A 25,917-nucleotide genomic window follows, 5' to 3' on the forward strand; every position below is an offset into this window, starting at 1 on the left:
ACATGCAAATCATCAAATTGTTGTAAACATATTGATGGAAATTCAAACGGAGACCAATTTAAAAATAAATAGAATTGAAAGAAAAAAAACAATTTAATGAAATAAAGAAATTGAAGAAAAACAAAAGTTTGTACAAATATATTGGGAAACTTATGAAATTGGAAAAAAATATGTGCTCAAACGTTGTATTCATTTATGCCCTAAAGTGTTATTTGTTTTGGGTAAATGCAACCAAACGTATCCTCCTCCCATTGTTAAATCGGCAAAAATCGATCTTATTCTACAAATGTTAGGTAGAAAGGTGTATTTTGCTTTAAGAGCAATTTTGTGAAAAATATGATTATGTAGGTTGCTTAAGCGGAAATATTAAAAGCAAGGTATCTCCTATATGTTGTAACTTGTAGTTTTAAATTTGTAAGTGATGAATTGTCATAAATAATTAATAACTAACAACGTGGAATAGTTAGAAATTAATAAAAAATACACTATACATATTATAATACTGTGTTAAATATTTACAAACATAGGAAAAAAAATATTCTATTTTAAGTTTCAAACTTCAATAATTAACACGAATATAGTTTAATACAATTTATAGCAGAAGTGTTTGTGAAAAGGAAGTTAGCAAACTGCACTTCTCGTAATATAGACGTAGAAAAGGTTCAAATTTTTTGCGCTTGGGTTAAAAAAAATAATACAATACAATTTATTACAAACTATTGTCATGTATTATACAGTTATATTTAATCGTAATAAAAAAATAAACCAGCATATAAAGCGAATATGACCCGATATTATCTCCGAGGATCAACTACACAGTGTATACATTATTATTATATCATTAGGTTGTGTATTTATTTATGAATGTACATGTATAATATTTTAGATTCGAAACAACCAGATTTCACAGCAGTATCATAATCTATATAAAGATGCAATAAACAATCAGGTACCTACCACTGGAAACAAGCCCCACAGGACGTTGTCATAGGACTACTTTCAATATTACGGACCTTAAAATTGATACTTAATATAAATGCTATTTAATGCTGTTGTTTATATCCTACGTTGTGACTACTATTACTGCGTGATACGATACAGAACTCTATATGCCGAAAGGGCATAAAATATATTAGTATATTATATTGAAAATATTAACCTAATGCATTAAATTAATTGGTTAATTATTACTAGGAATAACTAATTAATAAGTTTTCCTAAGGTATTGTAAACTTTATTAATCATAATTGGTATATCCTACAATATATAGAACGAAATATTACATCAGTACTAAAATTAATTCATATGAAATACGAATATATGTGGTTAGACAACAATGTGTAAGTACCTAAATTTAAATCTTAGACATTTTCCATATTCAATTGCAAATAATATGATCGTTTGAAAATTGTTTTTAGTTTATTTTATACTATTCTGGTAGGACTGGTAGGTACATGTTTTTTTTTTTATTATTATTGTATAGTACTTAGTAGATGTAAGTGTATCTACTAAACATTAAACCGACATTTTCTTACTAATAGTACACTACAGGGACGGCCAAACAGTCGACCTCGGACGATTTCAAAGTCGATCATGTTAGAATTTATTTTTGCGGCCACGCGCCCTATAATATATGTCTTAATAATTAAAGTTATTCAATAATAAAAAATTTTTTCATGGAAGTCGATCATCGAAGGCGAAGTATATTTTTAGTAGATCGTGACCAAAAAAATGTTTGGCCACCCCTGATATAGGTTCTACATACCTATTGTACAACACCAAAAGCGGTAAGTAAATAATATTAAATATACTAAGCATATTATTATTTTGAAACTTTTTTCGATTTTATACGATTAAAATACATCAGATTTACAGTATGTAATCCTTACAGCATTAATACATTGATTTTTATTACTTACATTTTTATCCTCTGTACACAACCAAATATTAACTTGATCACATGACCTACCGACCTTACAAAGATTCTAAGATGTCACGCAAAACAATTTATTGTAAACAACTATTAAATAATATATACACTATACAGTACTATATAATACACTATTCAGGAGACCGGATGCCGCAAAGGGAGAGGGTTTGGGAGGTCAGTGGACCCTAGATTTTCTTCTCAGTAAAATATGGCCCTTCAAAACGATAAACTAAATATTACATAACATATTTTTTATTTGAAGAAAATATGTGCAATATTACAATAATCAATGATAAAATAATAATTATTCAAACAATGTATACATAATCAAGAATATTTCTATAAAATAAATTGTTATAAATTTATAAGCACACGAGTATTATGAAAAATAGATGTATAAAGATAAAGATGCAAAGACTGAGCATTGAAGTATAAATTAATAAAGGTATCAAAATGTGATATAAATAATCTGAATCGCGAGCTCAGTGAACGATTTCGTAATACCTATATAGTTGATTCAAACTTCTGCACAGGGTCTCTCGTAAGTGAGGCAGACCCACATTACTAAAATCCTGTGTACGCCACTAACACAACCAATATTATATAATGATATGAATTTCACGAGATTGTAAAATAGATTAAATTATATTGATTATTGAATTAGATTGACCAAGCGGTAAAATTGCATTTATGGTAGTATGGTACCTACTTCCAAGGGTATAATGTATACTTGACTGAATACGAATTGTCTCCCGGTTTCTATATTCAACTATATACTAATTGCATTACAATTATTTGATATCAATATATTATATAATCAAGGACATAACTAGGAGACCCCGAAATTTTTAAAAGTAGAAATATTTAACGTATAAATTATAGACAATAATAATATCAAGTGTTATATATCTATATATTTAAAAAAAATGTTGGACCCCACCGAAATTTTTTTTTCAGTTACAAACTAGTATATAATTATATAATTCAACAACCGATATGAGTATAATGACAATTATCTATCATATATTAACTTATGAAATAAATGTACCTATACGGTTGGTATGTGTTTCGATTGTCTCGTTGACCATCGTGCGCTGTTCTGTTTTCAAAAAATATTAAAAAAAATAAAATACAGCGTTGGATATCTTGTAAAAAATCTATGGACGTCATACATTAAGTTAAAAAGTAAAAATGAAATACTAAGCGTGCTAGAGAGTATAACAGTAATTCTGTTAAAATTTTTAATACTCGAGCTTTTATTAAGCGATAGTTTAAAATAAAAGGCAATAGGCGATATTTACGATAAACCATCAAAATTAATTCATAGGGAATCATTAAATGAAATATCAACATCATCGATATCATAGTGTAGTTGTTAATAATTATCAGGACTCAAGTTGTATAAAAAAGATTTTGGGACCAAATTTATTTGCTGAGGTATATTTCGTATAATTTCTATCATCACATAAGAAGGTGTAAGCGGGTTATATTTTTTGCATACTGATTAAAATAAATAAATATTTCTAAATTGTTCATTACCAAACTTATTTTATAATTTCTTATCTATCTTTTATAAAATAATATGACAAATTGACAATTGGGGGGTAGTAAATATTAAATAATGTAACGGTGAGAGATAAAGGGTTGATGGTATTTTGCACCAACTGTATTACTTGAAAGTTACGCCACCAATAGGTACATCTAAGTATTTATGTAATTTGAGCCAAAATATACAAATATAACATGTATTTTGTGCCACATTTAAAAATTAATTTTGATAATTTGGTTAAGTCTTATAATAAACCAATTTACTCTAATATTAGAGCTATCAACATAAAAGAGAATCTGCTGAATATACATTTTCTATGTCGCACGTTAGTAACATGGAGATACATATGTGGGTACAACGTTTCGATTAACGTTGATTAAAACTTATTAAGCGCATATTTACTAGCTTTATTATTATATTTATTACCATTACTTGAAACTAGTAATTAGTATGTTTGAAAAATTAGTCTATAGGTATTACCCATAATTTCCTAATAGAAATAGTGACAATAGCATATCTATTTATTATTTTATTATTATTATTGTTTAATGTTAGTTGGCAGTGGCGTATTTAGGGGGGGGGGGTGTTAGAACACCCTCCATCGGCTGTATGTATTATGTTATAGTATTGTTGTCTTAGTATTATTATTATTTATTTTATATGCTTTAGAATAAAAAAGTATTAAACAACTTACATATACTAATTACAATAATAATTTATATCAATATATGATTTTCGTTAATGTATTATGGGAGGTGTGAGGGTTCCTCCCTACCTTCCATGACACTATTAAATGTTAAAACACCGTAAAATGAATCCTAGATACGCCACTGTTAGTTGTATATTTAGAAAAGTTAAACATATAGTAATATTTTGCAACATTTCTAAAATTTGATACCATGCAAAAAAATCCTGAATCCTGAAAATTAAAAAAATTCACCGACGCTTCGTTCAAATTTTTTGATGTGAAATTAATTTCTATTTATAAAATGTTAAATTTAAAGTTGTACATACAATTATTTTATTATATTTTAAATGAAAAGATTATTATTTTTTTTTAAATAATAAACCATATTTATCTAATGCATGTTTGGTTCATATAAATAAATCTGACTCCAACTATAACTTATTGAGTAAATAGAAAATTTAGTGCCACGGTCAACCATGAGGATGCGTCGAAGGCTGCGATCGATGACTTGGCAATAATATGGTAGCGTAAGCAGCATAGGCGGACACAGCACACTGGTTCTTTCCACGGGCCAAATACATGTAACCGTTGTCACCCCATTTCGAGCTCCACCAGTTTTTCAAAATCCAAGCGTTCTTCGTGTACCCGACTAGCAACATGGCGTGGTTAACGGTGTTGGACGAACAGACTGGGTCATCGTATACTCCGGATCTAAAAGAATATTCCATAGAAATATTTGAACAATATACACGATATATTATACTTGCTAATTTAAAAAAAATTTCAAATTAAAATACATTTATTTACCATGACATGTTTTTAAACTTAACTAATATCCATTTCTATTTGAGACTGTTTAAAACGTTTAGAAGATAGGTAAAACCACTTTAACTCTTAGGTGTAGTGATCTCTGTGCAGACCGCAGGGCACTGCGATTGCAGGTTATCACAATAATTATTTAAACGACGTAGCACTTTCAATGTGATCTTGTTGTGTAGTTGAAAAAAGGAATTTAAAAATATATTAGTACTATTCATAAGTTTATAATATTATTTATCATTTAGTTTAAAGTGTGTAGTATATATGTATCATAATTGCAACGCCGAAAGCTATGTTTAAGTATTTAATTATTAACAATCTTCGGTGAAAATTGATGCCCGTTTTATGGAATCTGCTTGTGGTAAATTGGATACGGCGTTCGATATTAATAGGTATAAAAGGTTCATGTTAACTTACCCATATAGCTATATAACTTATATATAATAATGTATAATGTAAGTAATACTCTCTGCTTCTCTTTAGAATATATATTATAATATAGTAATCTTTAGTAAAAACCTATTAACAAGTCTCAATAATATTGTTTTATTTTTAGGAGATTAAAATAATCTAATTATTTTAAGTTAAAAATAGGTTTAGCGAAGTTGAGCAAAAAATAAGAAGTACGGTGGAATAAACAATACAATTTATTAAAATCAAAACAGGTAGTATTTAAATTTTAAATATTGTGTAACATATATTGCAATGTGGCATAATATCGACATATCAAATTGTTTTCACAGTTTTCACAATTCGTCATGGATCAATAAAAGATAATACCTTTTGAAATGGACATTTTAAAATTTTTTTTTGAAAATTAGAATTAATAGAAATTCCATCAAACCAATGCCCCGAAAAGAGGTTTGTAGCATATAGTGAATTGACATAATCACATTTCTTCATAAAGAATTTCAAATTGAGGTCTTAGAAATTCTACGAATATCAAACATAAAACTATAAAAAAACACATCAACTGAAGTTGATAACTGGATAATGATTTTTAAGCTATCTTTTAAGAATTAAGGCTGAATTCAATATGTATTTCTAAATAAGAAATTTTACAAATCAGTCGTTTTCCTAATTGATTACCTATTTTGGTCATTTTTAAAGATCATCATTGTGTTGAAGACATTTTTGGTTAATTCTTTAAAGCATGTTTTGATACTTTTTATGGCATTTAAATTAGTACCTTATAGATAATTAATTAATAACAATTATTTATAATTTGTTTAGTAAAAGATATGTAAAAAAAAATTATAAGTCATATATATGTATGAAGTTTATGATTAAAAACTTTATGTAAATGAAAAATCAGATCCTTAAAAATATGTGTATAATATGTATGTTACGGAGAAGATGATAATCAGTTAATGTTGACAATGACTAGTCAACAACGACAATACCAAAATAATTGTAATTTAGCAAGGAATTATCATAAATCTTTTCCGGCAACATGACGGATATACTTACGAATACAGTTGAAATGTTTTTGGACTCGCATTTACTGATACACTGATTGGTCCTACAAACGCCACAGCTGCTTGTAGCGCGTGTTCATCGGATGGTGGCAGTATTGAAATTTTTGAAATCTGAAGTACGGCTCTAAACTTTTTGAAACGACACAAGGTTTTCTATAACAAAATTAATAAAATTAAAAATGTGTGATAATACGTATATTTTGTTAAGAATTTACTTAAAATTTAACCTAATATTTATTAAAATAAGCTATTTTTTAACACATTATATTATTTTATGTTTAACGCAATTTTTTTGGGTGTTACCATTTTCGGCTAAAATTGATCTTTTTGTTCACCGTCAGAATAATAAATAATACTAATAATATTTCCATTTTCTGTCACTATAAATTTCAGTTTTTATATTTCGGTAATATAATTAAAATATTATATAATAAATAATATAAATAATATCTATCAACAGATAATATTATCATCTATTTCAAAATGGTTAAATAATGTTTTAACTATAGTGCAAACTGACGTTTATTAGAAATTAAGAAGCATCGAGGAACCAAAAACATCGTAAACCCAAATTTTAATGAGACAAAAAAAACCATAGTTTAATTGATCAATATAAAAAAGGAAGGAATATGCCGATATATATATATAAGTTTTTATAGCATTATTTTTATTTTTTTTTATTTTTATTATGGATTATATAATATATAATATGTTTCGTTATTATAATAATTGTGTATATTATATTCAAGTAGACTATATTTTTATGTTAATTTAGAATTATGTATTAACTTATCTTAAGGCTTAGACGCTTAATATTGTAGTATATTAGGTGCAAGGAAATTTAAAAAATGTAATAGTATTTTAAAATGACAAATAAATATCACGATTTAAGTATTGTTTAATGTAAGTTTTTATCGAATATGATCACCAAAATAATAAACAAAATTCGATTCTAGTCATACTAAACGAGGTAAAGTAATAAAAGGCACTCGTCATCAGTCTCACCTTAACGTCGCCTTGGTGACGGTACTGGTCAATATCGTGATCGTAATACGACAGCTAATTGCTTCATTAGCGATTATAATGTAAAGCACATAAGTCAATTATTACAAATTATTTATAATCCAATAAAAATTAATTTATATAGTTCACTTATTTTTCATTTCAACATGAACGAGCTCAAGCCAAAACAAATATTTATAAGTGTAATTTTTAACTTTTATTAAATAATTCAAACATTACCTTTTTCGACAATTCTCCAATATTAGATGAATATAATAATAAAAAAAAATTGCAGTATAATAATTTTGATAAATTTGATAAATTTTGATAAATTATGGATACGTACTATTCAAGGTGTGGGCTACACCCATTGATGTATATAAAATTTAGATCAATTTTAAAAATTAATAAAAAATATTATAATTATATAGAGGTTAAGAAAAACAATACTAAATTTAATCCTTTTAGTTTACAAAAGCTTGATTTTTTGGATAATGAATAATAATAATAATAATAAAAACATTCAATTTTGTATGCAGTTGGTTCAGGCGATAGCAAACAAATAAATCGTTTATAAAATAAAAATAAAACTTTACAAAAATTCAGATATTGGAACATAGCCAAAGCTTTTCTTTAGTTTCTGTTATTTACCTCCTAGTGATGTCTTATACGTATTTTCTGATAATAAAAACTGTTCTCATAAAAGAAATCGATTTTCAAACTATATTCTAAAATCTAAAAAATTATGTTCTTTGCTGTGATGTTGGTTTAGTTCAGAATTGCGAACAATTGAAATTATGTGTTTTAAAAGTGAAAAGTGGTACTAGCTCAGAAAAATAATATAAATAATAAATTCAACAATGCATATCCCACATCTATATACACAAAAATATGTATACAAATATTAAAATTGTTATACAAATTTGCTCTAAAAAGTGTTTTGAAGCTATTTATATATAAAAAAAAAAAAAAAACGAAAAGCATAAATCAATATTTTGTGTGAATGAATATAAGTAAAAAAAATATTTGAAAACAAATAATTCTAAGGTTTAACATTGGATTTACTGTATAGTGCCGTTTGTATGTTTAAAATAAACAAGACAAGCGGATCAGATTCAGTGAATATATAAATAATAATTATACATTAAAATAAACCAATTTCATTCTATAAAGATACAATGGAAAATCTTGCGTGAATTAATGAGCTTATAAATTATTTTATAAATATGCACTAACCAAAATTATACAACATAAATCAATACCTGGAAATATGGGTAGATTAATCTTTTATCTCTAAAATATATAAGCTTATTTTTTATTTTTTATTAGTTACCTAAGGTAACTGGTATTAAGTTTCTGTAGTTTGTTAAATGTAATTATTTAATAATTACCATATCATATTTAATAAATTGTGTCAATCGTTTAGAGTTCTAAATAAATATAAGTTAATTAATAATTATATATACAGTTTACATATTTAATTTTTGTATAAAATAGGTGCTAAGACGTTTAAATATTTATGATCGGTAAGCACAATTAAGTTTAAATACATTGGAAATTTCGTCTATGCTAATATTTTGTCCAGCCTTAGTTTCTTAGATAAATAAAAATAATAAATATACAATGCATAGGGATCTAAAATTGTTTTTTTTTTTTTAAATTGCCTTGTATATATCATTACATAATCATTACATAATATTATACTGATATTACTTCATTAACAGAGTATATATAAAATTAGTTCACAAACGTATTACGTAATATAAGTTAAAATTGGAAGGTATGAGCGAATTTCAGAATCTGGTTTTTATTCAATTTTATTTTATTGGTTTGTTTGGGTTTATTTTAGTGACAAGACAGAACAAGATAGCAAAAAAACTAAGTTATTATTTTACAAGAAACTTTTAAAATTAATTAAGTAAATTAAAATATATGTAGTTATGTAATATATTAGTATATTACTAATTAAAAGTTTATGATATTTTTCATTTTACTCTATACTTAATATTGTACTACCTACCTATCTATAATTTTATACTGAATTTATTATGTTATTAAACTTTTTATTATTCTTAAATAAACTATTGTTGGTTATATTTATTAGCTAGTATTTTTTTTTATGTACTTATTTATTCTAGGGCTCTAAGGTTGTGACATAACCATTACCGAACAGTTATTTTTTGAAGATTTTCGAAGTTTAACCAAACTTAACTTTCGGAGTAAGGTGAATCAGTTGCAATTAAAGTTTATTAATGTATTTATAAGTATCAAAGAAAAACAGATTTGTAAGTGGGTACCATTCTGCTGTACATTAGGTGTCGAGTGGGTCAGTATTATAGGTGTGTTAAATTTGAATTAAGTTATACATTATATTTGTATACAAAAAAAAAGATTCTAAGCGGAAACAGTCTATCAGCCTATACATCATCAAGTGGTTTTTTTTTGTTTTTGATATAGCTATTAAAGTTATTTATTTTACCTTTAATATTACAGTAAGTATCCAATCATACGCTTAACACAGACCTACACATCAAAACATTCAAAATTGTCTCAGAAATGTCCTCAATTATGTATATCAAATATATACACAAACGTTATCGTTCGCAGTTATATAATCACCTTAACCTATACTAATCTCAGCACTTGACTCAAACACAGTTCCTGAAGGAAGCTTAAGAGAAGATGGTGTCGTAACTTTTAATCTTAAATAAAATCTATATTATATTATCGCATCAACTTATATAACACAACATATAATAATATCTTACAGTAAATACCATATAACAGTGAAAATAGAATTATAGTAGGTACCTATAAATAAATATTATTTCGAATACCTAGTGAAATTCCGAATTCGTGATAATATAAAATGCATAAAAGCTTAAGTTCCCGCGAATAAAGTTTTTAAATAACACCTAACAAAATAATTATTTTATCGTTATTTATCGTTTAAATAAGTAATTTCGTACAAATTATAATGAACTTAAAATTATATTAAAAAATAATTATCTTTTAAATTTTATAGTTATAGTATGAACTACTTATGATGAATCTTGCATAACATTTTAAAAAATTAGATACAAAAAGAAAAGAATTGTACATTTTCGATATTTTTTTAAAGAGAATATTCGTAACTTACTAAGCTTTGTACTACATTTTTAAGAATTTATACCCAGCAAATAATGTTTTTATCGACATCTATACAAAAAAAACTAAAAAATTTCTTACGTTTGTTAATAGCTTAAAAAAAGTAGGAATCAAAATATTTTAATAATCTGGTTGTAAATAAAAAACGATAAGATAGGATTTAGTGAAAGTTTCAAGAAGGTACCTACAGTCATATAAATACTAAACATTTTTATATTTGACCTTACTAATATAAATTATAAATTAAATCCAATTTGACATTCAAACAACTCCCATTTTTGGAAATCGAAGCATTTTATTGACAACTTATCATGTACTCATATATGAATAAAAAACATGATAAAATCAATACATTCAATGCTCCACTCAGAATCTAAAACAACAAAAGTTCTAAAATGCTATATCGAAAATTTCTTATACATTTTCACAGAATTCGAATTAATCTCAAATGTCAAAACTACTGTACGTCTGTACCTAACCTTTAAAGTTTACTTTTTTAACTTACCTAATTAATTGCCTACCTTTAAAAAAACATAGTAGGTACCTATTAACAATAAATCGAGTGATGAAATTTAATAATTGAATTCACCAATCTACAGAAAAAAATTAGATTGCAATTAAATTAAATAACAAACATAAATGGTACGTATTATGATTATACAATATCGTTTATAAAAATATATGTTCTTCCGATAATAATATCTCAGAAGAATAGTTTTACTAAGCCAATGGGTTCAAATAGTTATAAAATGTATAAATTTTATAAAACTTAAAAATAAAGAGTATAAGTGCGATAAAACATATTATGTTCCTAATTATTTACACAAATATTTCTTGATCACAATCCCGAAACATTAAAGTTCTCATATTATTATAATTTTACAAAGAAATGTTAATATTATCATACATTAATAAGAATATTTCAACTAAAATACAAGCTCAATAACGTTACTAAAATATGCACAAACTATTTACTCTATGAATATTTTAATTAAAATACTTGTATAATTTTAAAGTGGTAATAACTTAGCAAAAATTATAAATTTATTATTAATCTTGCGTAATATCTGAAGTATAAATGACGCAACAATCATGAATATAATTTAAAATTTGAAAAATCCCGTTTAAGAAAGCATAATACATTTCAAGAAAATGTTTTAAGTTTAATACTTTTAATAAAAACATTATAATCATCTAAGAGAATGTATACCTATACATCATTAATACGCTAACCATATTAAAATAATAAAATGTAATATATACTATAATAAATCAATTTCAATGCATAGGTATTTATATTATAGTTAAGTATTAAAATTGTAATCATTCTTACAGTAAGACCTACCTATGTTTATTAATTTAGTCATTGATCGGCGAAACGGTGAATAATGAATACAGTAATATACAAAGAAAGATACATTTCGCCAAATTTTAATAGAAGCTTTTTTATTTTTAATTTTTATTTAAAATTAGAGTAATTTAATTATGTTTCAATCAATTTATGTGTAAATGTGGATTAAAGTCTATAGAATATTGATCTAATTTTACTTATCGTTTGTAATTTCGTTTTTAAGTTATTTATCGTCGTAGCAGGTAAAATGGGAACAGAAGAAACTTTTGGGAAAAAGAGAAGAGAATAACAATCATAATATGCCAAGACTGTTTTAACAAAAGCAAAAATAGAGAAACAAATTTATCAAAGCCATCAATAAAAACAGGAAGATAGTAAGTATAAAGGTGTATGCAGAGGGTTATCCAAACATTTTTAAGAATTATACCTACAAAATAATTTGCAAATATTCATGATTTTGACGAATTTTTGTCAATATTTGAACTTCAAATGCTAATAAAAAAAATTGTCCCTATGTATTCTTATAATTTTTTAATCACTATAAGAATAACTTATGAGGAACTTTGAATTAAATTTTAAACTATTTTGATTGGGCTAAAAAAATTGTATCAACACTTCAAAAAAAAATTTCTCAGAATATTAAATTATTCTACTGATTACTACTGCCTACTTTATAACACAATAAAATGCAATAATGCAATAATTAAATTAATGAAATACGGTGTGAACATATACAGACAGCAATTATTATACATTATATAAGCGTTTGAAGTTCAAAAAAAAAAAAAAATGATTCAATACAAAAAAATTATTGTAATATCATTATTTGTTTGAACAATTATTAATGGAATGACATTTTTTATAATTACATTTTTACTCTGACGCCTTACATTCACATTTTTTATTTGAATACTTATAAGTGTAATTACATCTATCATACCTTTGTACTTTTAAATTGAAAAATATCCTAGCTGCTTCCCTTAATGAAATAATTGTTAGATTAAGGCGTCCTAAATATCCGTCCCCCATGACAATTAATTTATTTTTACACTTAGTAAACTAATTACGATTATATTATTAAAGTGTATCCCGACTTTCTTTTAGTGGTTCCTATAATCCTATTTCATAATTTATTGTGATTTTAAATAATTATTATTTTTTTTATATACTCAAGTCACAAATCACAATGCTCAATTTACTACGAGCGAAGTACATTTTGACCGGGCAACGTATCGCATTGCTCGATTGTCCACTTTGCACGTAACATAGGTAAATACTTTTTATGATATAAAATCTACAGCCAGTTAATAAAATTAAATATGTCATTTTTTGTCTTTCACACTGTATAATGTATTTGATTATGAATAATAATAATAATTTATAATATAATATAATAAATATTTCTTAGTATTTACTCAAGTAAATGTTATTTGAGTATAAAATTTAGTGATATTAAAAGAACAACATACATATTGTGGAAAATATTATTTATGAATAAAAAAATAAACAATTGAAGTATAAATAGATGTGCACTTTTTTCTGAAATCAACAAAACATGCAAAAGTATACATCCAACAAAGAGTTTAAATTGTTCAGCTTTTTTCTAACTATATAATCTAATAAACAAGATTAAGTTGAAATTGACTTAAAGATATACATATTAGGTAATTATTTTGAATAATTTTAAATATATGTTTTACTATAACTTTAGTTAATTAATAATTTTTTCTACTTATTAATTATAACTTATCTATCATCTGATTTTATATTTTATAAAATAGATAAGTTATAAGTAAATATATCTATAGCTCTATATTAGATTCTGAACGAAGTGATGAATGTGTTAATTTTACAATGATATATGTCTTTTTTGTTTGTTTTTGTGTCTATGTACAGCATAACTAGTCGAAAAAATGCTTCAATTTAAAACTTCGGGGGCGGTAATAACTGATCTATTGTAAACAATTGTCATTAATTTGTTTATTATACATTTATACGTATGAAAAATAATTATCTATTACGTATTTGTTCAAAGTAGGTGCTAATGCTTTAAATTTATTAGATACCTATGTAATATTCGTATCTATATAACTCACTAAAAATCGTTTACAATCAGTGAAAGCCTATAATGTATTACTCTTTATTCTCAATACATATACATTTTAACAGTTAGCGTAATGCACCTCATCGGATGTATTGTAGGTTGTATGGTTTATTTAATATTTTTTTTTTTATAACTATTTACAAACCATATTTTTAAAAAAAGTATAATTTTAACAGTTGTTGATAAGTTATTAAAAAAATAATTTATTATACACTACACCTTCGATCCAATAATTGATCATCAGAACTAGAACATTTTTAACAAAGAATTAAAAATACTTTTTATTTCCGTACGGGACTTGGTTAAACAAACCAATAAATGAATATTGTACCATCACTCTATTGTAATATCATTGCAATGTTTTCACAAATTTGGCCAACGAGGATGATGACAATTAATTTTGCACGGCGGAGATCCATAGCGGTCTCGCACATTTATCAACAATTAATTTCGGTACATACTGAGTCAACTCCGATTATTTACACTGTTGAGGTCGGAATGAAATTGAATTCAGATTTATGAACAGGGATGGATAATCCCCGTTATCGCATTTCGCTCACTTTTGTCAGTTACCTATTTTATTAAATTATATGTTTGCAGCGGTAGTACATGCATTGAGTATAAAATATATATTATCACCCATATACACGCCGACAATAATTATTCATAATTTCGACTTCCCCATCATAGTGACACGTCTATCATAGCCGTGGCAGTGGAGATCGATTATTATTATTCAACTTTAAACTTGTCACGAAATGTTCAAAATGATAACGAAACGTCAACGGTTAGAGTAGAGGTACTTGCCTATAATATATTATTATTGAAATGAATAATTTTAACATTAGTGACCATCGAAATGTAATATTAATATATTTTATGAATATTTATTTACACACCTATGCGGATATGTGTAACCTGGCCATTGAATTAATACGGGTTTATCACTGAGTTAACATTTAATACATCTATTACATAGTAACTATCCAATTACGAAGTACCTACACACGATTCCATAGACCTTATATTTGCAGAGTATGAATAGTAATGCTCGACTCTTATTATAGGTACTGTGTAGCAAAGCGGTTACATTCTTTCCCCCTTTTGTTGATATTGACAACGTACATATTTTTTTTACCATAATGCAGGTTCAGGACTGACTTTTAATTTGGACAAGCTATAATTAATAACTTGTTAGTTGATTTTAATTTCGTTACCAAAATTGCTATTAAAATTATTCACAAATGTTTTGTTTGCTTGCATAATGAATCGAATCACTAAATTGTATTAAAACGTAAATAAATTAAAAGTAATCCACACTGATAAACGAAAATTATTTCAACAACAAATAGACTAGGTACTCTTATCTGAATGCAACTATTAATGTAACATTTTGCATACCACAACCGACACAACCTATTTAATGTTTCATTCATTTTAAGAATTTCCATTTGTTTTATCACAAAACAAATAGAAGTGTTCAAAATTATTAAGCAGACGTAACCCGCTCGGGTTTTAAAGTTATATTATGAAACGTGGTAATAAACAAAAAACCATATCGGATACAAGCACCGGCTGTGTTTGGCACTATTGTCGTCTCGTTTTGCTCACGTTTGCAGAATATTAAACCTGAGGGCAATAATAAATTATCACATTCCAGAAACGATTCTGGTCGGATCCCTGTTTAAATTGCTTGCTGACATTTATTTAGAAAATATAAATTTTTGAACCATTATCATAAATGGTAGTTATATACTTTTTAATGTTATTAATAGTAGTAATAAAATAGATTAAAAATGAATAGGTAGTTAGAATTTCGAATACCAGGTAATTATACAATTTGAAAATAGTAATTGTTACATTACTTTCATGAGTTTCATTGGACGAATTTGACCGAAATAGTAAAAATTTTACAAGTGAAGCAAATAAATAAATAATTTAATAATAATCGAAAATTTCAACGCTTACCAATTTAGGTATATAATTATTAATTAATAAAAAGAATCCATTTAACTTTGAAATATGATAGAATTAATACTGCTTATTAGCAGTACAAACATAATATGTCAGAATATACATTTTAAAATTTGAAAGAGATTTAAGGTTTTTTTTTTTTATTAATTATTATAAAAGTATTTTACTATACATAATATTTACATCAATTGTGTTCATTATTCAAATGAAAACAAAATTGTGTAACAATTCAGAAAAAATCATAAAATTAAGTACTACAAATAAGCTCTAGAAAAACTAACCGTAAATAATAGAAAAAAAAACAAAAATCATTAAATCATAAACACTCATACTTAAGCAGTAATAAAACATAATTTTAAAACTAGCAACAATAATTGTTTCAATGTAATTTGTTCTAAATCTTGGTACATGATATAAAATAAATAAATACACACTTCTTTACTTCATATATATATATTGTTTTTGAATTTATAATATTGGCTGATGCTTTTTTGATTAACTTCAATCCGTTTTTACAAAAAAATCTCAGAACATTGCGTAATAAAAAAATCCCATGTGTGAATCTGACCTTATATACGTCCCTAGTGTTATCTATAACCAGTTTACTGTACTTGGATCAAACGTGATGAATAATTCTTAGGTCCACGCAGTAGAATAATAATGTATTCGGTCGAAACGCATTTCCATTCCGTCGCGGTGTGCTGCAACTAGGAGGGTAGTTGAACGCGAGGCAATCAATAACCCACAGCCGCAAGGAAAACGGCGTATAGCTCGCAGCGTTTCGGTCCATCCTTCGTGAAAACTCGCACCCTCACAACTTCTAGTCTACCCACACTCCAAAAAAACTCATCACTAAAGGGCTCTGAAACATTTGACACATCGTTTCGGTCATTTCGGGGGTCGGGGAGGAGGCCGAGAGAGAGCAGACACGATCGGCCAACGGTGCAATTACGTACGTATATACCTACCGCAAGTGTATACGTTAAGGGTAAGTGCCATGTCAACGGTCGCCGTTACGGTTCTGTCAATTGCACCCTTACAATGCACGTACGCACGTTTCCTCTCTCCATCTCCGGATTAATTACGACCGCTGCTGTTGGCATGCCATTATTATTACTGTTGTTGTTGTTGTTGTTTCTGTTTTCAATTATTATGTTGTTGTTATTACTGTTGTTGTTGTTATTGTTTGCTGTTGTTATTTCTAGGTGACGGCCCAGCATATGTCTGACGCCGGTTTATTGACGCCAGCCAACTAATATGAGGTACAGCATTAGTGACGTTTGATAATTTAAACGCGCGATATTCAAAATGTTGATGAATGAACGTCAAATTATTTTTTTAGTGAGGCTTTGGTGAAGTCAAAAAAAAATATTGTCAATCATAAATAATAACACTATATAATAAACTATTCTAATAAATGTTTAGTTCATAAAAAATTATTTATTATTAGAAGTCAGCTATACGTCTAGTTTAACATATCACTCTGAATTCTCTATAAATCAATCCACAAAGGATAAATTTATTATCTCAATTTATCCATGGATAAATAAAAAAATATACAATATAAAGAAAAAATAAAATACAATGAGAAATTAATGATGATTTTTCAACCATAGAATTGATTGAGTTTGGGGAATAATCTTTGTTTTGTCTGCAGTTATACACGACATTTTTGCGTTACTGTCAGTAAATATTATATTTTACCCAAAATGCTAATATATTATTGTGGTTAACCAATCCATAATCTAAATACATTTTTACTTAAAAGTCTATTCAAGTAAAAGCAAATACACAGTTGTATAATAAAATCATTATTCTGCTTATTCAACGTTATCGGTTGGAATGTTGGATTTAATTTAATTCGGCATATTAATTTAATTGTTTTAATTAAAGTTTAATGCCAAACAGGTAACCAATTGAAGAATGCGTGATGTAAATGTTATTTACGAGTGTATCAAATGTAATTTAAAACTATATATCTGCCAGACGACCGACATAGTTTATTATGGACTTCACAAAAAATGTACGACCCACGCCATTGTTGATTAAAATAAGAATTAAACTCGAGATTCAAAGATACTTTCACGCCCTTAACTCAAAATAATAATAAAAGTTATAAAATGCACAAACGTGTATACAGTAGATTTCTATTACCGGAGAAACCACAGTGATTAATATATAAATCGGTGTAGGTATAATATTTAGGTGTCTATAATGATGGTTTATAAAATAAAAACAATAAAATCATAATAATGTATAAATACCAATGGGCAATGACGTTAGTATACAATTATTTTGTATAAAAAAAAGAAAACATAGAAAACTATTTATTACATATTAAAAGTACTAAATGTGATAAGACTATTAGGTAGGTATAATATGAATAAAATATTGATTACTATTCCGTCAGTCTTAAATTCTAGGTAGCTAAGAAATGCTGATAATTTGAGCTGTTGTACAATTTTAATATACGCTCTCATCGCTCACCTAAGAACTTAAACTTATGTCATATATTTTATTATTTGTTTTAAAGAATATGTAATAATATATCTGAATCTCAAATCCTTCCATCAGAAATTTCGGCTATATATTAGATGAAAATATTTTAAGAATGTCGAAATAAGTGATTTGAAAACTATTTGCATGGCGTGTTAAAACGATAAACAGATATACATGGATTTATTAAGTGTATTTCAAATTTCTGATGTCATAATCAAGTAATTAATATTTAAAAATGTATATATTAAAGAAAACCAAAACAAATGTAATACAATAATAGATAATAATGATTTAATAGTTCAAACTGTGTTAAATAATGTATACTTTAAATATTTTCGGATATATGTGATATGTATAAGTTTATGTTTTTAATTTTAATTCAAAGTAAAGTTAATAATATGATTGTAAATAATATTTATGTGTTTTTGATATGTATATCATATTTTTAGTTGTTTGATAAAAATGTATCATGTTTCTAAAAGTAAAAATTGATGTAGCATCTTGTATTTGATCCCTATATATATCATTTTGGTAAGACTTTTGATGTTTAAATAAATTATTCAAATTTATTTATTTATTTTTTAAAAATAATAATGTAGACTTATATATATATACTGGATAAGGCAAACTAGATTTAAATTCGAGAAGTATAATTTAAATACTTGTCTATATATTTTCATTTATATACCGTTTTACTCCAATGATTATAACGACGTATTTAAGAGTGTATTTTTGTTAGGAATAAAAGAAATAATTATTGAGATATCAAAAATAACTAACATTTACGTTTCAGATTTAAGCAAAAAATTCAATTTTATAAAAATAAATATATTTAGATGATATAATTACCTCAATACCGACGTGCGTGAATATTAAATTTAAATATTTAAATAATTTCATAATTCACATAATAATAGTATATTTATATAATCGGATATATTTTAACTTATCTTGTATTATTTTAATAAATTCACAAATTATCTACTAAATTTATTTAAACAACGAATTTTAAAAAAGCTGAAAAGTAAAATTTTAAATAAGTAGGTAATTACATTTCAAACAATAACATGTGTAATATAGTAAAATATTTATTTTTTTATCTTTATTCGCAATATTATAAATACTGGTATAAACATTAAACACTCACAACGAGAAACTAACAACATACCTACGATAATAGTTATAGACAAAATTCAATATTGAAAAATACAAAGAAAAAAATTTTAAAATGGAATGTAAGGTGAAAGATTATTCAGTAAAAAACATAGATAACCCCCAAAACGGAATATTTATTTCTTATTAGATTGGGTTTTCGAGTATACGATTCGTGATACCTAACGTAATCGTTTTAAACTGGCCTGACAAGTAAACCAAGTGGAGACAGCCGTAGAAATAGAAGATAAATTGAAAAGCTTTGTTGAATAAAATGTAATCTTTTATACCTATATTTAAGACTAGCTCATATGGCTTTGAACTTACTATTATTTTCGAGTTCTCAAACACATTATTTACGAAAATAAAATTAAAAATTATTTCTTGACAAGAAATAAATTTATACCTACTTTCAAATTAATATCTTAAATTATTATCCATACGAAAACTTTAAAAAAAAAAAAAATTAATAAATTTATTAGTAGGTACCTAGTGATTTATTATTGTATGAAAAAATCCATATTCACGTTCCGTTAGATTTTAATAATATTTTAATGTATTTAATGTTGGAAAATAGTAAAAATACATTATTATTGTTACATTTATTATTTTTACTTCACCTTAAACTGATAGATTTTAAACGTATGAAATTTATTAACAGTGCAATATTTGTTTGTAATGAACTTCGTCGAATAGAGCAACTAAGTTAAGATTTTTGGATGTTATCCAAAAAAGCGACAAAAAGCCAACAAATACTGATTCGTTTGCAAAAAAAAAAAATTGAATTATTTAATAAAATTGGAATGTTTCCATATAAATAAAATCAGAAGCAGGAAAAACAATCAAAATAAAATGACCAATTGAAAAAAACCGAATTAAAGAAAATACATGTTATTTAATAGTTTATTAAAACAATAGGTAATCATGAAAAAAATAAATTAGGTACTTTAAAAATATTTTTTAGCTGTGCTGTTTCAAATTCATCTAGTGTTACATTAATTTGAAAATCAGTGAATAATAATTGTATGTTTTTTTATTAATGTAATTTCTACGTTGGATTCACATAAAGTCAGAGATGTATTAACTTCAGGTAATTCTAACAAATTTCTTCTATTGAATTATTGATATTCATAAATAATTTTTTATCCATTAAAGTTGATTGTGCTGTTAAATACCTATTATAAAATAATAAATACATAACCATATTTATATTAAATTTATTTTATTTATTATGGACCTATAAGACGAATTACAAGAAAAAATGTAGCATTACATTTTCAAAACGTATAACTAAGTGACAACAATCTGAATAAAATTAGAAGATTAGAATATAACAATGACTAATAAAAAATATTAACAACTTTTTTAAGAAAAAAAACAAAAAAAAAAATGTGGGTACCGCTCTGCTGTACATTAGGTGCCTTGTGGATCACTATTATATACTATAGAAGTGTTAAATTTGAATCCAATGATAGGTATCATAATTGTATACGAAAAACGATTCTGGGCGTAGATAATTTGTCAGCTTAGGATAAAATTTCCAGTGGTTGGGGAAAAAGGTAGTTTATGTTTTAATGGCTTGAATACAAACACCATTTAAGTCCTTTTATAATTATTGTAAGCCAAACTTATGAAAAATCTTGTATTAAATTTTCAACTCGTAGCTACCTATGCAAAAATTTTTATGAATTATACTTACAAAATAATTTGCAAATATTTATGATTTTGTCAATATTTGAACTTCAAATGTCAATAAAATGTATTGTAATGCTTTGTATCATATATACAAATGTATTCTTATAATTCTTGAATCACCATAAGATTAACTCATGAGGAACTTTGTATTAAACTATCAAGTATTTTGACTGGGCTAAATTTTTTATCAATATAAATAAAAAAAAACAAATATTTTAAATGACTATAAATAATATTAAAATAAACAAAATATTTTGAAAGTTCAACCGTGTGGAGAAAATTCCAATCTAACTAACTGGTGAAATTTTCAAGTATCTACGACTTATACTTTTTGAATTATAACAAATATTTAAATTCGATTGAAGATAAATCGTTATCGTTACGTGATTTCGTAAAAATGTAAAATTCAAACACACATAAAATTTTTCCTATAATGATGCTTTGAGTTTTCTCTATAGCTGCTTGAAGGGATACTTGGATAAAACTTAGTGTTGAATTTTTTAACCTTAGATATAAACACAAATATTTTTATAATTTTTCAATTATAAAATTATTTGCAAATTTTCGTGATTTTGACATATTTCGTAACAATTTGAACTATAAACGCTTATAAAAAAAATTGTGACATTTTTTTATTGCCACTCAGAAAAATCGAAAGTTGTAGTTGTCTATAAATAACTCAAAAAAGTCAAACTATTTTGAAATGTTAACTGTTTATAAATAGCACTAATATAAACATTTGGTGAAAATTTATATTATTTATAGTGATTAGTTTTTGAGTTTTAACCATATAAAAATTCGATTTGTCGAAAACTGGTTTTTCAAAATATTTCCGTTTTTCCGTCACTTTTTTTTTGTTTTTCTCGATTTTTTTAAAAACTGTTGAAAAATGTTTACTTTTGACGTGTGTAATGTACCAAGGATACTTACTTTTCCATAGGAAACCACCCCCGAGGCATTATTTCGACTAGTTATGCTGTACACAGACATAAAAAAAAATATGCATCATTGTAAAATCAATACATTCATCACTCTGTTCAGAATCCAAAAAAAAAATGTTTTCCGTTTTAATTTTCCAAATGTATTCCATGAGTAAAATAAAAACAAGGTACTACACGATAAGTACCTACGTATAGTTATCTTCAATTAACGAAAGTAAAAAAGCAATTAATTTCGTATAGTATGCTTTTATATAGGAAATTTTTTTATGTACATTATTTAAGTTGGTAAATTCGACAACATTTCCAACTCAGCCCAGCTAAATTCACTCAAAACATATGAATAAAAGCTAAAAAAAAAACATACATTTCTTGATATTATACGCAATACACATGCCATAATATGTCATAATTATTATTTTATTATTTGTGAGTGTTTTTAATAAGCCAACTGTAAAAGAAAATCTGTTTTATTTGGCGGAAAATTAAAAGTCACAGCAGTATTTTTCAACTATTTATACTATTTATTTTTACTAACACAATTTAATAATATTAAATTATTCGACTGATTAATACCGCCTACTTTATAACCCAATAAAATGCAATTATGCAATAATTAAATTAATGAAATACGGTATTAGGTTAGGAACCACAAAACTGCAGTGCTCAACTAACTACTATACATACATATTACATAAGTAAGAGCTTTTAATTCATATTTAATTATAGTCGAGGGAAAAAATACACACACAAATAATCACAACGGTTTACATTTGATTCTGTTTAAACATCATTATGTAACTTGCGTCGCGTTCAAACATCAATAAACCATATAATATAACATTGTATAATGTCAATATGTCATATTATATATAGGCAACATTATTTGCTCTGTAGTGGTATTTTGGTGAGAGCAAATATCTAGGTACTTATATTTCCTTTTTTTGGTATTTACGAATCTCAAGTATAATAAATTCATGTCATATTACTAAATAAATAATTTATACATTTATCAATATTAAAATGTTATCATTTTGTATTGTAAGTAACACGTAATTATATTATTTAAAATCTATGATAAGCAGGGGCCAATAAATTAATTTTCAATTCCCACCATTGGTATAGAAAGTATTTTTTAAAGTTGTTGATTTCGAGAAAGCTAAACTTGTTTTTATTATTATTAAGGAATAAGCCCCGACTACTTGATCATTACTGACATTGGATATACATTTTAATAACTATAGTTGGTCATTATATTAATAATAATAATAAAATTGGTTAAATATTAATAAAAATAAAACGTTTTGGATTTGCTATGTATAGTATTATAGTGTATTTTGCTAAAATAGTTTTCAAAATGTATTTATTAAATAAAAATGTTTGTTTGATGACTGTCTTGATCTAGAGAAATGTTTGAAGTTGATTTTATGTGCTATTGTGATATTATTTATTCTTTTGTGCATCGGTTTTATATGTTTGCTGTCGCTGTTAATAGTATTGGTGAGACGGATTAGAATATTGTTTGCAGTGTTTATTTCAGGAGGGAGATCGGAAAAATGTATACGATATTTTACTTCCCTTCATTATTTACTTTTATGGATACCCTCTTGAAATAAACATTGATTGTTTGATAAGTTGATTTTTGGTTATGCATTGCATTTAGTAATTATTTGTTATAACTATATTTTAGAGAAAGTTCATCTGTAATTATGAGTGTATTTTTTATTGAGCTACTTTTAAATCAGCTTATTATTTTGATGTTATAAATTTGTTTATTATCTCACGTAGTGTTTGGTTTTTGCTGTTTGAAAATAAAATTTATTTTGATTTTTCTGGTGAAAAGGATAAACCTGATTTTTTTATCATTTAGTTAGATTAATTGAACAGTGAAAGAGCTTGTTTTATATATATATATTTAAGCTTTTGTGTGTAAGTCATACGTAAAGGGACATTTTCGCTAGGTATCTGTTTAATAACAACGCTGTAGATTGTAATTAAAAATAGTGTGGTGCTAATGAGTAAACTTTGAGGTATTTCATTTTCCAGTATAAATAGCTTTAAGTGAAGTCTATTATTTTCAACGTTAAATGGTTTTTCATTTAAGGCCTTTTTTTTATTAATTACTTACATTATATTTCCGATTAGTTCCTTTCTTTTAATTATTATATTGTATTATGAACCGAATACAATCAAAAGACCATTACTTGAATCTAATCTACTGCGACTTCAGCACATACGTACTGTAGCTAACATACTGACTCGTGGAGATCAAATTATACTTATATCCTACCTTTCACCAAACAAGAAGTTCTGCGTTACAAAGCTAGGGGAGCTCTCATTGAGTTGGGCTGTCCACAGCACAAAGACACTTCTGAAATCAAACTATCAATGGACACTGATATCCACACGCACTACCAAAATCTCGTACATAGTACGTCAAACAACAGTATGTGCACACATTACATGTAATATCTGTACAGTGATTTTATGATATACAATTGCATGCTTAACTATAATGTGTGAATCTCTCAGTCTCTGTCTACCATATGGCCTATGTTAAAAATATGGCTTTGTGCCTACGAGTTACGACTATCAGTAATTATCATGGGTAAGTGTACCCACACTTGACATTTCCAGGTTTGACGATCTAAACTAAGTTGCTACTGGAATATTCTTACCAGAGTTCATAGCTCGATGTTTTAAAGCAGATGGCCAAATTCCACTAATTAAAATATTGTTGTATACTTACCTACAAAGTAAATAAGTTTTTAGATTCTGAACGAAGTGATGAATGTATTGATTTTACAATGGTGTGTGTTTTTTTTTTTTGTTTTTGTGTCTGTGTACAGCATAACTAGTCGAAATAATGCTCCAATTTCAAACAATGGGGGTGGTTTCCGATGTAAAAGTGAATATCCTTGGTGCATTATAGAGGTAAAAAGTTAACATTTTCCAACAGTTTTCAAAAAAATCGAGAAAAACAAAAAAAAAATGACGGAAAAACGGCAATTTTTACGCAAAACCAGTTTTCGACCAAATCGATTTTTTTTTATGGTTGTAATTCAAAAACTAATCACTGAAAATACTTGAAATTTTCACCAAATGTTAATGTCAGTAGTATCCGTATATAGTTAAATTTTGACTTTTTTTGTTATTTATAGACCACTGAAATTTTCGATTTTTTTGAGAAATTTTTTTTAAAGTGTCGATAAAAAATTTTTGGATGACCAAAAAGTTTTGAAAATTTAATACAAGGTTCCTTATGAGTTGTTTTTAATGTAGCTAAAAAAAATTAAAAATCGTTAGTCACAATTTTTTTTTATAAGCGTTTTTAGTTCAAATTTTTACGAAATCTGTCGAAAACGCGAAAATTTGCAAGTAATTTTGAAGTTGAAAAATCATAAAATTTTTTTCTTTTATAACTAAGTTTTGAAAATTTGGTACAAGGTTCTCCATACATTTTTCTTCAAATATCTGTAAAAAAAACTCTACCGGATTCAGACAAAAAAATTTTATGAGTGTTTGAAATTTAAATTTTTACAAAAACCGAGTTAAATAACAGTTTAGCCTCAAATGATTTTTGATATTTGT

General features: G+C 25.9%; 1 protein-coding gene across 1 annotated transcript in view; it reads right to left on the reverse strand.

Annotated features, from left to right (window-relative positions):
* Positions 1 to 4,482: 4,482 nt before the first annotated feature.
* LOC114120322 (procathepsin L-like) overlaps positions 4,483 to 25,917 on the reverse strand; it is a 43,329-nt gene continuing 21,894 nt past the window's right edge. The window contains exons 7-8 of the mRNA XM_027982194.2: positions 6,457 to 6,617; positions 4,483 to 4,878 (exon numbers count right to left, since the gene is read on the reverse strand). Of these exons, the coding sequence (XP_027837995.2) occupies positions 4,638 to 4,878; positions 6,457 to 6,617 (402 nt within the window). The 3' untranslated portion in view covers positions 4,483 to 4,637. The remainder of the gene's footprint in view (positions 4,879 to 6,456; positions 6,618 to 25,917) is intronic.

This window comes from Aphis gossypii, chromosome X, assembly GCF_020184175.1.
Source record: "Aphis gossypii isolate Hap1 chromosome X, ASM2018417v2, whole genome shotgun sequence".
Lineage (NCBI taxonomy): Eukaryota > Metazoa > Arthropoda > Insecta > Hemiptera > Aphididae > Aphis > Aphis gossypii.